At 38.6% G+C, this 16,465-nt stretch overlaps 1 protein-coding gene across 1 annotated transcript in view; it reads right to left on the bottom strand.

Moving 5' to 3' along the window:
* Window positions 1–11,434: 11,434 nt before the first annotated feature.
* smc1al (structural maintenance of chromosomes 1A, like) overlaps window positions 11,435–16,465 on the bottom strand; it is a 34,015-nt gene continuing 28,984 nt past the window's right edge. Inside the window, exons 25-26 of the mRNA XM_079849767.1 lie at window positions 14,100–14,210; window positions 11,435–12,717 (exon numbers count right to left, since the gene is read on the bottom strand). Coding sequence (XP_079705893.1) covers window positions 12,637–12,717; window positions 14,100–14,210 — 192 coding nt within the window. The 3' untranslated portion in view covers window positions 11,435–12,636. The remainder of the gene's footprint in view (window positions 12,718–14,099; window positions 14,211–16,465) is intronic.

The raw sequence follows: 16,465 nt of genomic DNA, 5'->3' as shown, positions 1-16,465 counted from the left end.
GAGTCTCTGAGTTTCTTCAAATAGCCCGATTTTGGCAGCAGATTTCACTTACGGCCATACCACCTTGGGCACGCCCGATCTCGTCTGATCTCGGAAGCTAAGCAGGGTCGGGCCTGGTTAGTACTTGGATGGGAAACCGCCTGGGAATACCATGTGCTATAAGCTTTTTTGTTTCTTCAGTAGGCCTGAAAGAGTCTCTGGGTTTCTTCAGTAAGCCTGAAAGAGTCTCTGGGTTTCTTCAGTAAGCCTGAAAGAGTCTCTGAGTTTCTTCAGTAGACCTGAAAGAGTCTCTGGGTTTCTTCAGTAAGCCTGAAAGAGTCTCTGGGTTTCTTCAGTTAGCCTGAAAGAGTCTCTGAGTTTCTTCAGTAGACCTGAAAGAGTCTCTGGGTTTCTTCAGTAAGCCTGAAAGAGTCTCTGAGTTTCTTCAGTAGACCTGAAAGAGTCTCTGGGTGAAAGAGTCCCTGAGCTTCTTCAAAAATCCTGAAATAATCTCTACCTTTTTTTAAAAAAAAGCCTGAAATAGTCTCTGAGTTTCTTCAGTAGGCCTGAAAGAGTCTCTGGGTTTCTTCAGTAAGCCTGAAAGAGTCTCTGGGTTTCTTCAGTAAGCCTGAAAGAGTCTCTGAGTTTCTTCAGTAGGCCTGAAAGAGTCTCTGGGTGAAAGAGTCCCTGAGCTTCTTCAAAAGTCCTGAAATAATCTCTACCTTTTTTAAAAAAAGCCTGAAATAGTCTCTGAGTTTCTTCAGTAGGCCTGAAAGAGTCTCTGGGTTTCTTCAGTAAGCCTGAAAGAGTCTCTGGGTTTCTTCAGTAAGCCTGAAAGAGTCTCTGGGTTTCTTCAGTAAGCCTGAAAGAGTCTCTGAGTTTCTTCAGTAGGCCTGAAAGAGTCTCTGGGTTTCTTCAGTAAGCCTGAAAGAGTCTCTGGGTTTCTTCAGTAAGCCTGAAAGAGTCTCTGGGTTTCTTCAGTAAGCCGGAAAGAGTCTCTGAGTTTCTTCAGTAAGCCTGAAAGAGTCTCTGAGTTTCTTCAGTAGGCCTGAAAGAGTCTCTGGGTTTCTTCAGTAAGCCTGAAAGAGTCTCTTTGTTTCTTCAGTAAGCCTGAAAGAGTCTCTGAGTTTCTTCAGTAGGCCTGAAAGAGTCTCTGGGTTTCTTCAGTAAGCCTGAAAGAGTCTCTGAGTTTCTTCAGTAAGCCTGAAAGAGTCTCTGGGTTTCTTCAGTAAGCCGGAAAGAGTCTCTGAGTTTCTTCAGTAAGCCTGAAAGAGTCTCTGGGTTTCTTCAGTAAGCCGGAAAGAGTCTCTGAGTTTCTTCAGTAAGCCTGAAAGAGTCTCTGAGTTTCTTCAGTAGGCCTGAAAGAGTCTCTGGGTTTCTTCAGTAAGCCTGAAAGAGTCTCTGGGTTTCTTCAGTAAGCCTGAAAGAGTCTCTGAGTTTCTTCAGTAGGCCTGAAAGAGTCTCTGGGTTTCTTCAGTAAGCCTGAAAGAGTCTCTGAGTTTCTTCAGTAAGCCTGAAAGAGTCTCTGGGTTTCTTCAGTAAGCCGGAAAGAGTCTCTGAGTTTCTTCAGTAAGCCTGAAAGAGTCTCTGAGTTTCTTCAGTAGGCCTGAAAGAGTCTCTGGGTTTCTTCAGTAAGCCTGAAAGAGTCTCTGGGTTTCTTCAGTAAGCCTGAAAGAGTCTCTGAGTTTCTTCAGTAAGCCTGAAAGAGTCTCTGGGTTTCTTCAGTAAGCCGGAAAGAGTCTCTGAGTTTCTTCAGTAAGCCTGAAAGAGTCTCTGAGTTTCTTCAGTAGGCCTGAAAGAGTCTCTGGGTTTCTTCAGTAAGCCGGAAAGAGTCTCTGAGTTTCTTCAGTAAGCCTGAAAGAGTCTCTGAGTTTCTTCAGTAGGCCTGAAAGAGTCTCTGGGTTTCTTCAGTAAGCCTGAAAGAGTCTCTGGGTTTCTTCAGTAAGCCGGAAAGAGTCTCTGAGTTTCTTCAGTAAGCCTGAAAGAGTCTCTGAGTTTCTTCAGTAGGCCTGAAAGAGTCTCTGGGTTTCTTCAGTAAGCCTGAAAGAGTCTCTTTGTTTCTTCAGTAAGCCTGAAAGAGTCTCTGGGTTTCTTCAGTAAGCCTGAAAGAGTCTCTGGGTTTCTTCAGTAAGCCTGAAAGAGTCTCTGAGTTTCTTCAGTAGGCCTGAAAGAGTCTCTGGGTGAAAGAGTCTCTGAGTTTCTTCAAATAGCCCGATTTTGGCAGCAGATTTCACTTACGGCCATACCACCTTGGGCACGCCCGATCTCGTCTGATCTCGGAAGCTAAGCAGGGTCAGGCCTGGTTAGTACTTGGATGGGAGACCGCCTGGGAATACCAGGTGCTATAAGCATTTTTGTTTAAAAAAAAAAAAGAGTCCCTGAGCTTCTTCAAAAATCCTGAAATAATTTCTACCTTTTTTAAAAAAGCCTGAAATAGTCTCTGAGTTTCTTCAGTAGGCCTGAAAGAGTCTCTGGGTTTCTTCAGTAAGCCTGAAAGAGTCTCTGAGTTTCTTCAGTAGGCCTGAAAGAGTCTCTGGGTTTCTTCAGTAAGCCTGAAAGAGTCTCTGGGTTTCTTCAGTAAGCCTGAAAGAGTCTCTGGGTTTCTTCAGTAGGCCTGAAAGAGTCTCTGGATTTCTTCAGTAAGCCTGAAAGAGTCTCTGGGTTTCTTCAGTAAGCCTGAAAGAGTCTCTGAGTTTCTTCAGTAGGCCTGAAAGAGTCTCTGGATTTCTTCAGTAAGCCTGAAAGAGTCTCTGGGTTTCTTCAGTAAGCCTGAAAGAGTCTCTGAGTTTCTTCAGTAGGCCTGAAAGAGTCTCTGGATTTCTTCAGTAAGCCTGAAAGAGTCTCTGAGTTTCTTCAGTAGGCCTGAAAGAGTCTCTGGGTTTCTTCAGTAAGCCTGAAAGAGTCTCTGGGTTTCTTCAGTAAGCCTGAAAGAGTCTCTGGGTTTCTTCAGTAGGCCTGAAAGAGTCTCTGGATTTCTTCAGTAAGCCTGAAAGAGTCTCTGGGTTTCTTCAGTAAGCCTGAAAGAGTCTCTGAGTTTCTTCAGTAGGCCTGAAAGAGTCTCTGGATTTCTTCAGTAAGCCTGAAAGAGTCTCTGGGTTTCTTCAGTAAGCCTGAAAGAGTCTCTGAGTTTCTTCAGTAAGCCTGAAAGAGTCTCTGGATTTCTTCAGTAAGCCTGAAAGAGTCTCTGGGTTTCTTCAGTAAGCCTGAAATAGTCTCTGAGTTTCTTCAGTAAGCCTGAAAGAGTCTCTGGGTTTCTTCAGTAAGCCTGAAAGAGTCTCTGGGTTTCTTCAGTAAGCCTGAAAGAGTCTCTGAGTTTCTTCAGTAAGCCTGAAAGAGTCTCTGGGTTTCTTCAGTAAGCCTGAAAGAGTCTCTGAGTTTCTTCAGTAAGCCTGAAAGAGTCTCTGGGTTTCTTCAGTAAGCCTGAAAGAGTCTCTGGGTTTCTTCAGTAGGCCTGAAAGAGTCTCTGGATTTCTTCAGTAAGCCTGAAAGAGTCTCTGGGTTTCTTCAGTAAGCCTGAAAGAGTCTCTGAGTTTCTTCAGTAGGCCTGAAAGAGTCTCTGGATTTCTTCAGTAAGCCTGAAAGAGTCTCTGGGTTTCTTCAGTAAGCCTGAAAGAGTCTCTGAGTTTCTTCAGTAGGCCTGAAAGAGTCTCTGGGTTTCTTCAGTAAGCCTGAAAGAGTCTCTGAGTTTCTTCAGTAGGCCTGAAAGAGTCTCTGAGTTTCTTCAGTAAGCCTGAAAGAGTCTCTGGGTTTCTTCAGTAAGCCTGAAAGAGTCTCTGGGTTTCTTCAGTAAGCCTGAAAGAGTCTCTGGGTTTCTTCAGTAAGCCTGAAAGAGTCTCTGGGTTTCTTCAGTAAGCCTGAAAGAGTCTCTGGATTTCTTCAGTAAGCCTGAAAGAGTCTCTGGGTTTCTTCAGTAAGCCTGAAAGAGTCTCTGGGTTTCTTCAGTGAACCACAATTTTGGGCCCTTCCAAAATGCATTAATGCACTTGGTTCATCTTTCATCCCAAGTATGTGTTTGTGTTTGTGTGTGTGTGTGTGTGTGGGGGGGGGGTGGGTCTGCATTCAACAGTTTACTGTACTGTTGCATGCAGACAGTACAGTAAACTTTACCATAGAAACAGGAAACAGCAGTCGGATGGTTGAACGAACAAATGGTATAAAGATGCTCACTAAAAATCAAAGGCCGATTGTTCTCTTATTGATAGAAACATGATCAGCTAGAGTCCTGGTATTGAAGCATCTTAATATCTAAGCAATAGCTCACTTCAGGCTTCAGTATACACTTATTATATCATACTTAAGGGGCACTGTTCATGTTGGGCTGACAACCTCCTTAACTGTGATATAATAGACACATAATCCTGGTTAAACTGAGCTTTTGCTTTTATAAAATGGTTACCAAGTATGGCAAAAACAAAGTGACTGACTACAATTTGATTTTTGTCACGGTTAGATCATGATTTTCTTACTTCAATTTGTGGGACAATATGTTATATCTCCTTTTTCATGATCCAGCCTATATTGAACTATACAGTGTCATAGTAAATATCTGTCCATAATTCATGTGATTGTAGGAATAAGTAGTTTTGGATAAAAAAAAAAAGTATTAATGAAAAAAGTATTATTAGGATTATTTACAGGGAAACCAAAAGATTGTCATATTTATGACTAGATATTCAAGTCTCTATTTGACTTTTTCAAGTCTCTGGTATTCCTGTAGCTACACTGTTGTTTTTGAAACCCCAAAAATATGGGGCATGAAATTCAACTGCAAATCTTTCAACTGTCTGACACAGATTTTTTTAGTTTTTAGTTGTATCCAATATAGTCTTATGTCTTTATCTCTTTGCTCTCTGGAAATCTCTTACAGCATGACTGAATGACTGTGCCAATGAGGATTCGACACTGCTGTGCCACCCTTTCCCACTACCCTTTCACATCACCAAGGCATCACAGAGGGCTTTCGGAGAATGGCTGCTGTGCTATCCTGTCACACCACCCAAACATGGACAGCCTGTTTTGTTGTTGCTACAGTATATATACGACACACAATCAACAGAGGGGTTAGCTCTTGTAGATTTTGTTTTGCTAAATATAACGTCTTCATCCAACATTTTTAAAGACGATTGTATTACTTTAAATGATATTTACTTTGTTGTGTTAATGAAACATGAGTAAAACCATGTGAAAATCACCCATTAAATGAAGCCTCCTCTAAAGATGTGTTTTTCATTTATAGGCCTATGCAATGTGGACATGGTTGTACAGTGGTGGTCCAGACACAAAAAATCTTGAATATTGAAAACTATAGAGGTCTAGAATTTTATGATGGTATTTTGACAAGACATTCCACACCTGTAAGTGACAATTACATTACCGTGTTTGGATCTTGAGTGTAGGATTTAGTAATGTTATATATCCATGTCTATATATATTTAGAAAATATTTTATTCATATTAGACTGTTTGAAAGAATCATGTTGATTTTTTCAGTTACCGTAATGACAATTTAATTTGTAATCAAAATGTAATTGCATGATGTACCTGGTTTTCAACTGTAACTGCAATTTGATATATTAATGCTAATGTTACTCAAAGGAATTAAATTCAAATACACTGCATCAGTTCCATGTTAAACTGTGTGCAATTACAAATACAAAAGATTTGCAATGTCAATAACGGCAGAGTCAGAGTTGTGTACTAAACCTTTGTTCTATTTGACCCAAAAGAGGATTGGAGTGCAGTTGCCTCAGCTGATTTCACAGAGGATTAAAATAGCAAAAAGTAGACACTGCTGTTGCATCAACAGAAGTGGACTCACAAACATTATTCAAATCACACAAAAGTGAGGACTAGAGCTTCCAGCTATTTAATTCATAACTGATTATTTTGACATAAATTGCAATGGATTCACAAAACATATGTCACCTTGCTTTAACAGTTTTTACAGAATATCAACAGGAATATATACACATTTCAGAGCAGCAAACACAAATATTAACACCACTGTCATCAAGAGAAATTAAATAACAGTCCAAATTGTATAAAAACACCAAAGATGCATTTGAAGACAATTCAGATGTCTTGTGGTCCATAGCTGGCAGCGCAGTATCTGACTCTTGGAATGGTAGAGCCTGTTTTTGAGTGCTTTGTTAGAAAGTTCACCTCCTTCCAGTTACATAAAAGTCATTTGGTCTAAAAAGGTAGTAGTGGAGGTCAGCAGGATAACTGAGGTTCAGGGAATACATCAGTCGAAACAGCATGGCAACAGCTAATGGTACATTATCCACATCTTGTAATTCATTGATGTCTTCAAGGACAATTCCAATGTCTTCTGGCTCCTCATTTGAAGTCCAGCATTTATTTGAAGAGAGAGTGATGGTAGGTGACTGGGGCCAGTCTTGCTACTATCATCAGTCCTTAAACCCTGCACACAGTGCACAGGCTCACATCCTCCAGGTATTGGGGAAACTCTGGGAGGCCCTGACACGAGTACCAGGGAGAAAAACTAAATGATTTAACTTCACTTTTATTTTACTTTACACAAGTACCAAGAGTACAGAGCACTGCCTTTCCCTGGTGGTTCATCAAACAGAATTAAACCCAAAAAAGCACTAAAAGATCTGAAAGTCCCAGGGCTAGAGATAATTTTTGACTGAGTAAGGCTAGGTTTCACACACAAGTAGGTCTACATAACTAATGAGAACTACAAGCTGCATAAAAGATATTTCATCTACTTTACTAAAATAATAAGTATATTACACTGGAGAAAAATGCAAAGGAAAATAAAAAGTATACAACTTTATAAATTTGTTTTGGAAGAGTTTTGTTTTGACACAGAAGGGGTAACAGTAGATGGTGGAAGCTGAGAGTTTTTAGCAGCTATAGTGCCATAGAAAGAGGAGCTGGAAGGCAGGTGAAGTTCTGCACACCCTTCAAACTCAGTGATTAGCTTCTGTTGGTAGCAGTGCTTGCCTTCTCTTTGATATAAACACAAGTCAAAAGGTCAAACCCTTGTTGCCTGTTGTCGCCACAGAAAGAGTCGGTGCACAGAAGGGGGTAGAGTGACCTCTGCTGGTTGAGCTTCCACATAGCAAGAAATAAGTTACAAAACTAAAATGTGAATTAAATAATAGAAACTTATAAATAAATAGGCTACCTGCTATCCTAAGCTACATATAAAATGAGTTCTCTTGTCTTAATCTGAAGTTACAGGTCACCATGGTCTTACAAATGTTTAATTCTCCCTAACAGCCAGAGTTATTATTTTATTAGTTTTAATTTTTATTTCAGTTAACTAAAGTGTTTTTTTCACACTTTTTTCAAACGTTATATTAGTTCAGTTTTACCGGTTACTTTCGCTTCCAAAAAAGGAATAGACCACGTGACTTCCGTTTTTGGTTTATAAACGAAAAACGAATTGACTGAAGTTCACCAAACTGACACCAAAAACGGTTATTTGGTTTTTCGTTTTGAAACAAAAAAACAGAAAAACGGTATTTTCCTTTTATAATTACAAACGAATTACGGATTATCCAGCACAGACCACGTGACCTTCCGTTTTTGGTTTATAAAGGAAAAACGAATTGACTGAAGTTCAAAGACTCTCTTCATTCTTTGTTCAAAAAGGAATAACGATAAAATGATCGCCAAAAACGAAAAACGGGCCGTTTTTAAATGGTTTTTCGTTTTTTGATTCTGACACCAAAAACGGTTATTTGGTTTTTCGTTTTGAAACAAAAAACAGAAAAAAGGTATTTTCGTTTTATAATTACAAACGAATTACGGATTATCCAGAGATCCCCTGACCAAAAAAGTTATAATTTTCACTTTTAATTTCATGGCTACTAAACTGACTAACTACTAGTGCATTCAACAGTTTGAACCAGTTGAAAATTGCAAGGCCAAATTATGAGAAACAGAAACGATTAATTGCTTATCTGGGTCTTCAGGCTATGCAGTCTGTTGGTTTACCTCACCTCCCGATCTAAGTCTTCGTTCATTCAGTGACATCCTCATAAAATGACCAATGCAGTCTGTAGTACCTGACACAGAAGACTCTATAAAGCATCAGTGTGTGTTCAGCGTGTTAAAGACTCGCTCTACTATGCTTCTCTCACAGGAGTGTGTGTTGTTGAGTCTCACAGGTTCAGTTCAGACTCTATAAAGCATCAGTGTGTGTTCATGTTAAAGACTCGCTCTACTATGCTTCTCTCACAGGAGTGTGTGTTGTTGAGTCTCACAGGTTCAGTTCAGACTCTATAAAGCATCAGTGTGTGTTCATGTTAAAGACTCGCTCTACTATGCTTCTCTCACAGGAGTGTCAAGTCAAGTCAAGTCAAGTATATTTGTATAGCGCTTTTCACAATACAGATTGTATCAAAGCAGCTTCACAGCACCAAACTAAAATAATACAACAAGGTTTGTTTCTAGTGGAATTTATTGATTGATAAAATTAAATTAAAAATCCCCAAAATATCCCCACCTGAGCAAGCCAAAGGCAACAGTGGCAAGGAACTGAAAAACTCCATCAGGTGACCTAATGGAGAAAAAAAAAAACCTTGGGAGAACCCAGGCTCAGTCGGGGGCCAGTTCTCCTCTGGCATTTATGAACTAGAGGCCGGATTGTAGTTTGAACTGTAAGATTAAAAATAACAGTTTCCAGTGTCTTAGAATAATCCTGCTGGCCATTGTGATGCATGCCATAATAACAGAAAATACACCTTTTGAAACATTTGGTATTTGGGACTTGCCTAATTTAGGGGTTAAAGATTATCCATATATTAAAGGTCCCATTCCATGGATAATTTTATTATTTTATGTTTCCTGGGGTGCCCTTATAATGTTAGTATGTTTTTTAGATCAATTTTTTTTTATAATTTAGAAATAAAAGGCATATTTCCTAGCCTGATTTCATCCCCTGATTTGAACGCTCTGTTTGAAGGGGCGTGTCTGCTGTGAGACTTCAGTGTAAACGCCCTCTGCTGTGATTGGCTGACATGCTTGCATATGAAATATCTGGCATTACATGTGGAACTATCCGGAAAACTTTTACTATTACAGCTATTATACGTTTTTACTATTACAGCTATCGGGATTAACGAATCGTGAGAAGTTTTTTAAGTATTTAGATCTATTTCAATCACATAAAATGTTGCAGTGATGAGCATTGAGCAGATGACAGCCTGTTGATCGCGTGAAAAAAGATCTTATCATTGCAACGCAGTTTCTGCACTCACTAATGATTTCACCAATGCAAACATGAGGCATATAAATACAGTAAGAGCTTTGTTGTGCAGTGTAACAGCGTCATTGATTTCATAACGAGTTTTGGCAAGTGTCCATATAAACTCGCGCTGTGTGATCGACAGCTTGGCTGATTGGAAAGGGATTGTTCTTTGATCGCTTTCTGTATATTAATCACAGTTTAAGTAAGATTATTTTCATCCTACTAAGAGAAACGATGTGAAGTTGATCGCTACTTCCACAGACAGAGCAAACTAACAACTTCGAATTAAACTTTTGTGGTATCCGATTATAGATAAACATCAGCCACGTCTGTTGACATTTCGCCATCAATACGCCTGTGTTCCTGTGGGCGGAGGTTAGTCAAAACACGGTTTTAATGACGTCATTAAAGAAGGAAGTAGAGGGATGTAGTCCAATCCAGCCGTTTTTTGTAGGCGACTTCTGTTAAATAAAATATCTCGCTTGGCATTGAACTTTGAGCTTTATAATTTTACAGATATTATTTATACTCTAACAACAACATTACACACTAACTTAAGTTTGAAACATGGGATCACGAAGAACGGGACCTTTAACTTCTATCCAAAATGGTTTGACCAGACTACATTCCCTTATACAGTACCGGCCAAAAGTTTGGAAACATTGCGATTTGTTTTTTAAAAAGCTCACTAAGGCTGTATATTTATTTGAACAAAAATACAGTAAATACAGTAATATTGTGAAATATTACACTTTAAAATATCTGTTTTAATATAATGTAATTTATTCCTGTGATCAAAGCTGAACTTTCAGCATCATTACTCTTCCTTGCACCTTCAGAAATCATAGTAAAATGCTGATTTTGTGCTCAATTATTCATTATTACTGGTGCTTAATTATTAATAATTATTAATATTTTTGTCAATGTTGAAAACCATTTTTGCATGCTTAATACAGTATTTTTGTGGAAACAGATACATTTTTGTCTGGATTTTTTGATGAATATGTAAGCTCGCGCTCAATCGGCCCAAAGTCCGGCGTCCGACCAGCGCGGAAGGTCTTAACGTGTTACTGTCCTTTTCTCGAGGCAAAGTATTTGTTGGTTAAATTTGCAATACATTAATCATATGTATTTTCTCGTTATTTCATCTGACTCCATAAATGAAAAGGTTTTAATGATATCAGTGGATCATTAATTATGAGCGAATGTTTGACTATTCCGTTTTAACTCTTCAATGAAAATAATGTCAAAGTCAGTTAGAATAATCAAATGTAACAATTTATTATGTCAGGTAAATGTATCATGCCAATTACATAATCAATTCAAAGATAATCGATACAAAACATCAAACCCAAGATGCAAACCCAACTTTAAGAAATACATGAGGCTGAGAGATCTCTCACGGGCGAATCTGAGTTACAGAAAAGGCCCCGAATTCCCTGCTGCATTTCATTATATAGACAAACCTCTTTCACATGAAAACATGTGCTAACAAAAGAAATTTGCATTCAGAGGTTTCACCTTTTGGGAGTGTGTGACCATTTGTCTTGAGAGACCACCTTCCGTTGTAAGTCAGTTATCTTTAAACTCTTAAAAACCTTATTACCTTTTGTTTTACTTATTTGGAAATGAGACATTTGTGCCAGTCGCACTGTGACATTTTAAATGATACCAAACATGAAAAATACTCTGTGATAATCATTCACATTTAAACTATACATTTTCTTGGGTGATTTTCATGTGGTCTCAGCATGTGAGAGGGGGAGAGATGTGTTCTGAGGTGAGTTCAAATGGTAATCTCCAGAGAGGTCCTTTTGTCCTCTCAGGGTCTGGGTGCTCCCCAACATTTCCTAATTTCTCAATTCTTACAAACAGAAGGTTCAAAAGAACAGCATTTATTTGAAATATAATCTTTTGTAACAACATTAATGTCTTTACTGTAACTTTTGACCAATTTAATGCATCATTACTAAATAAAAAGTATTATAATGTTTTTTTTTTTAAGATTTATTACTCATCCCAAACCTTTGAATGGTAGTAGTGTATCGCTTTACACACAAAAAGTAGGAAGCACAACTATTTTCAACATTGATAATAATAATATTGAATGTTTGTTGAGCATCAAATCATCATATTAGAGTGATTTCTGAAGGATCATGTGACACTGAAGACTGGAGTAATGATGCTGAACATTCAGCTTTGATCACAGGAATAAATTACAGCTTAAATTATATTAAAACACATTTTTTATTTTTCACAATATTACAGTTTTTACTGTATTTTCAATCAAATAAATGCAGCCTTGGTGAGCAGAAGAGACTTCTTTCAGAAACATTAAAACAAATCTTAGTTTCCAAATATTTAACTGGTATAAATGATATATTAACACACACACACACATATCCCAAAGCTTCATTCCTGTCAAAAATTAAATAAGGTGCTACCCTGACTAAGGTCTATAGGTTACAAATATGGCCAAAACATATATACAGTAAATATCAAAATCAAACCACACCCTTGCAAATAAATCTTCCAACAACACTTCTGTTCTTGATTTGAAATCAGTTTATTGAAACACATTTGTGAAGAGCATATGAACCTTCGGGATGAACTGTATTCAACAGGTACGGGTGGCAGGAACACACATCACACTGAGGGAAGGTTACTATCACGTGATGTGAACAGGTGACCGCCACACAGAGCACACACCTCTAACGGCTGAACAATAGTTTAGCTACACGATAAACCCGGTCTCATGGCTTCCTCTATTCCAGCGCTCAACGACAGTCGTCAGGAATCTCGTGATAGTAAAGCGCATTCAGGCAGATTTATGTCCGCTCACATTCCCTGCAGTAAGTCCAGCCATTTCATACATAGTGAACAGTGTTTTATTCTAACTGTGTGCATGTGTTTCTGCGAGAGCCTAGCTTTGAGATCTAATACACCAGCCAGGCAGATTTACACATGACCAGAAAATGTGAAGCCCAAGAAATCCATGTGTAATCAAACATTAGTGAAAAGCAGGGTTTATTTTTCAAGAGTAAAATTAGGACAAAAAACAGTGACTACAAAAGGGATTATACAATTCTTTTACCAAGCAACTAAAATAATAGCTTCCACTGCAGGTCACATTTACTTCAACTCAGACTGGGATGTTTTGCACCAGAAAGCTTTAAAGCAAATTATGCCAAGTTACAAATGTAAAAAAGTCAGAGTAATCTAGTTTTGATGGATTAATCAAAATGACATGATTGCCAAAAAGTACTAAACAGAAACACGGATGATTTGACCTATTCACGTATGAAGGAAAAAAGAAATAATCAAACATTTAAATCCAGCAAGAGACAAATGTGTAAATATTAAGAACTAAAAAAGCCAAGCGGATCTCTAGAAAGTACAGAGAAAAACAATGTTTTTAAGAATGTGAATGTGTCACTCATTGGGATTGGGATTGGCATCAGGATACTGGGAGAGGTCAAAGGTCAGGACTTTACTGATGACGCAGTCTCCTTGCTGTTGAGACAGAAATGCATACATCAAGTCAGTTATTTGTACAGTGCCTTTTTTTAAAACTACAGTTCACATGGTTTGAAAACAGCTTTAAAGCATGTCATACTGTTACAAAGGGCACACAGGCACTTTTAGTTCGGTTTCTGGCGCGTTTTCTATAGAATATACACTCACCGCCACTTTATTAGGTACAGTACACCTGTTCATCTGCAGTTAATGCAAATATCTAATCAGCCAATCACGTGGCAGCTTCAGCTCAATGCTTCAGGCATGTAGAGATGATGGAGACGAGCATCAGAACGAGGAAGAAGAAGATTTCAGTGACTTTGAACGTGGCATGTGTGTTGTATTCCAGAAACTGCTGATCTACTGGGATTTTCACACACAACCATCTCTAGCTTACAGAGAATGGTCTGAAGAAGAGTAAATATCCAGTGATCTGCAGTTCTGTGGGAGGTCAGACTGGTTCCAGTGGATAGTAAGACAACAGAACCTCAAATAAGCATAAGTCTGCAGAAGAGCATCTCTGAACGCTCGACACACACACACACACACACACACACACCTGTGAATCTCAGCAGACTGAGGCCACAGTTCACACAGGCTCAACAGGACAACAGAAGATTGGAGAAGCGAGTCACATTCAGATGGCCGGGTCAGAATGTGTCGTGACCAGCATGAAAGCCTGGATCATCCTGCTGGTGATGTCATGGTGTGTTGGATATTTCCCTCAGTCCAGTTGAGCACCATTTACACACCACAGCCATCCAGAGTACTGTCCATCCCTTTATGACCACAGTGGACACATCTACTGATGGATACCTCCAGCAGGATAACACATCATCTCTACCTGCTTTCTTGATCATGAGTTCACTGAACTCAACCGGCCTCCAGTCTCCAGATCTCAGTCCAGTACAGCAGCTTTGAGATGTGGAGGAACGGGAGATTCACATCACGGATCATGACGATATGGACCCGAATCTCTGAGGAATGTTTCCAGCAGCTTGTTGGATCTGTGCCATGAAGAATTAAGGCAGTTCTGAAGGCAAAAGCGGGTCCGACCCGGTACTAGCAAGGTCTGCCTAATAAAGTGGCCGTGAAGCAGGTAAAGTAGGACTTCTATATGTATAATAGCTGTCAATTCAATTGAATCTTTCCATGATATTGAATATTATCTGTATGTTTTTGGGTAAATGTACAACATTTTGTGTAGTGAGTGGCAAACACACTTCCCCCAGAATTACTAGGCGATGAGTATCACTGCCATGATTACATATTTTGGTCATATTGCCCATGCTTAAGCAGTTTCATCGAGAAGCTGATTTATAGTCATACATCACAGTAATGTACAGAAATAAAGCAAGCGTGTGTGTGTGAACCCTGACCTCTGGATACACTCCGATCAGGGAGTCTGCCTTAGTGTAAAACTCCTCTTTCAGAGAGATCACGATAGCCTGGAAGTTCTGCACCGACTGATCCTTGATGTAGTTTGCAACCTACACAACACACACAAACAACAACTCAGCACACGCCAATCTCAGAGGATGTTTAGGTTATGAAAATCAGGAGCATTCAAGTTTTGTTCATGGTAATGGTAACTAGGGCTGGGTATTGACACAAATTTCACAATTCGATTCGATTTCGATTCACAAGCTTGCAATTCGATTCGATTTCGATTACGATTCGATTCGATTCGATTCAATATCTTTTATTTTGGATATCAGGTACAATACATTGCAAATTTTCTCAAGGAAAACAAATCTCTTAACTAATGCTGTAAGCCATGGGAGTCAGTTGTAGCCTATATGCTTAATTAGCCTACTATAATATTGAAGGTAAAAATTAACTGATTTGTATACAAACACTTAAAATACACTTTTATTTATTTTTATAATAATAAAGTTATATGAAATTATATAAAATTTTAAATGATGGCTGTCATAAAAAACTTTTCAGATTTATTCAAACATGCATTAAATATTGAAGAACATTAAAAATTATAATGAATATATATGTTGCATATATTTAACAAAATGCTCCTCTCTAGAGTTAACTTTTCTAGCTGACTAACGAGTTTATGGTCACTGGATATGTTTTTTCTGAGGTAAATGTGACATTACATGACATTGTTTACGAACGTCTTTGCACGGTTGAAACACTGATTGAGCGATTCCATGTGACATGATACGGACTTCGATAAGTTGTACTCTATCTTTTAACGCACTTTCAGATGCTCATTCATGTTTATTTCGCGCTGTAACTGGTGTTAAGGCGGAAGAGTTGCTTCCGTTGCTTCTGTTGCTTCTCTTGAGCTGATCGAGCTGCGCCAGAGCGATCTCACGCCACAGCGCCAAAATGGTAATTATGTTTTTGAATTTCGTAAGAAAATGGACGTAATTTGAAATCTGAGACTTTGTTTCATATCAATAATAACAAAGCACAAAGATTGTTGCGATTTATTGAATGGGATGCGCGCAACAATGATCCATTCATTCATCAACTGAAAACAGGATGGCTAATCGATTCTTGGGATTTAAGAATCGATATTGTTTCGTAAAAATGAGAATCGATTAAAATCGAGAATCGATATTTTTTACCCAGCCCTAATGGTAACGCTGTCACAATCATGAAGTTTCGGCTGTCAATTAAAAAATATATATATATTTCTAATGTTATTTAACATGTAAGATTTACACAAACCTTAAAGGGATAGTTCACCCAAAAATGAAAATGATGTCATCATAAACCCGCTCTCATTACATGTCATTACAAATCTATATGACCTTCTTTTTGTGGAACATAAAAGATGATATCTTAAAGAATATTTATAACCAAACAGTTTTGGTTACCAAAAAAATCCTGAGTGGGGAGAAAAAACAACAACTATTCCTTAAAATGCCTTCTTTCTGTTTTTCACATATAAAATCATATAGGTTTGGAGTGACAGAGGCCATGTCCACACTAATACGGTTTCATTTGAAAACGTATATATTTCTCTCTGTTTTGGTCTTCAGTCCACACTGAGACGACGTTTTTATTAATGAAAACAAAGCTTTTTTGAAAAGTTATTGTGAAACTATTGTGCCTGTTATGTGCTATTCACTTTCACACTGTTGCAAAGACTGTTGTCTTTCACAGTCCTGCAAAGATGACAGGATTTACTCACATTTGCTGTCCTGCGGCAATACATGAGAGCAGTCGCGTTTTAGACCAAACTTATGGTGACAGCGTGCGACCTGGACCGCATCAGTGAATGGGGAGATATTTTACTACATAAAATTATCCGCCATAACTTCATTATTTATTTTTCCATCTGAATCATGTCAGTGATCTTTTGTGGGGTTTTCCGCATGCGCAGTAAAGGTGAATTTAGCGTTTTCAGGCGTTTTTCAAAAGTTTCTCATCCACACTGAAACGTCTGAAAACGCCAGTGTGGACGGAGAGCGTTTATAAACGATAACGCCGTTTTCAAATGTATCCGGATTAATGTAGATGTAGCCAGAGTGTGAGTAACAGATGACAACAATCTCTTCAAGAACAAGTCATTGATCTATTCTACACATGAACTATGAATCATACAGTAAAGCAGCGGTTCCCAAACTTTCTCTGCCAGCCCCAGTGTGACGGTTTCGCCTGCGTTGAAAATGTTTTGGCAGCCGCCAAAATTACTCTCTGTCCCGTCAAAGATTTATCTGATCATGTATGTGACAATATCTGCCTGCACCCACTGACAGTTGTCTGCTTTAACACG

The sequence above is a fragment of the Squalius cephalus genome (genome assembly GCF_949319135.1).
Source record: "Squalius cephalus genome assembly, chromosome: 18".
Taxonomy (NCBI): domain Eukaryota; kingdom Metazoa; phylum Chordata; class Actinopteri; order Cypriniformes; family Leuciscidae; genus Squalius; species Squalius cephalus.
The sequence above is the reverse complement of the archived record's forward strand: the minus strand, read 5'-3'. Positions and strand labels throughout refer to the sequence as shown.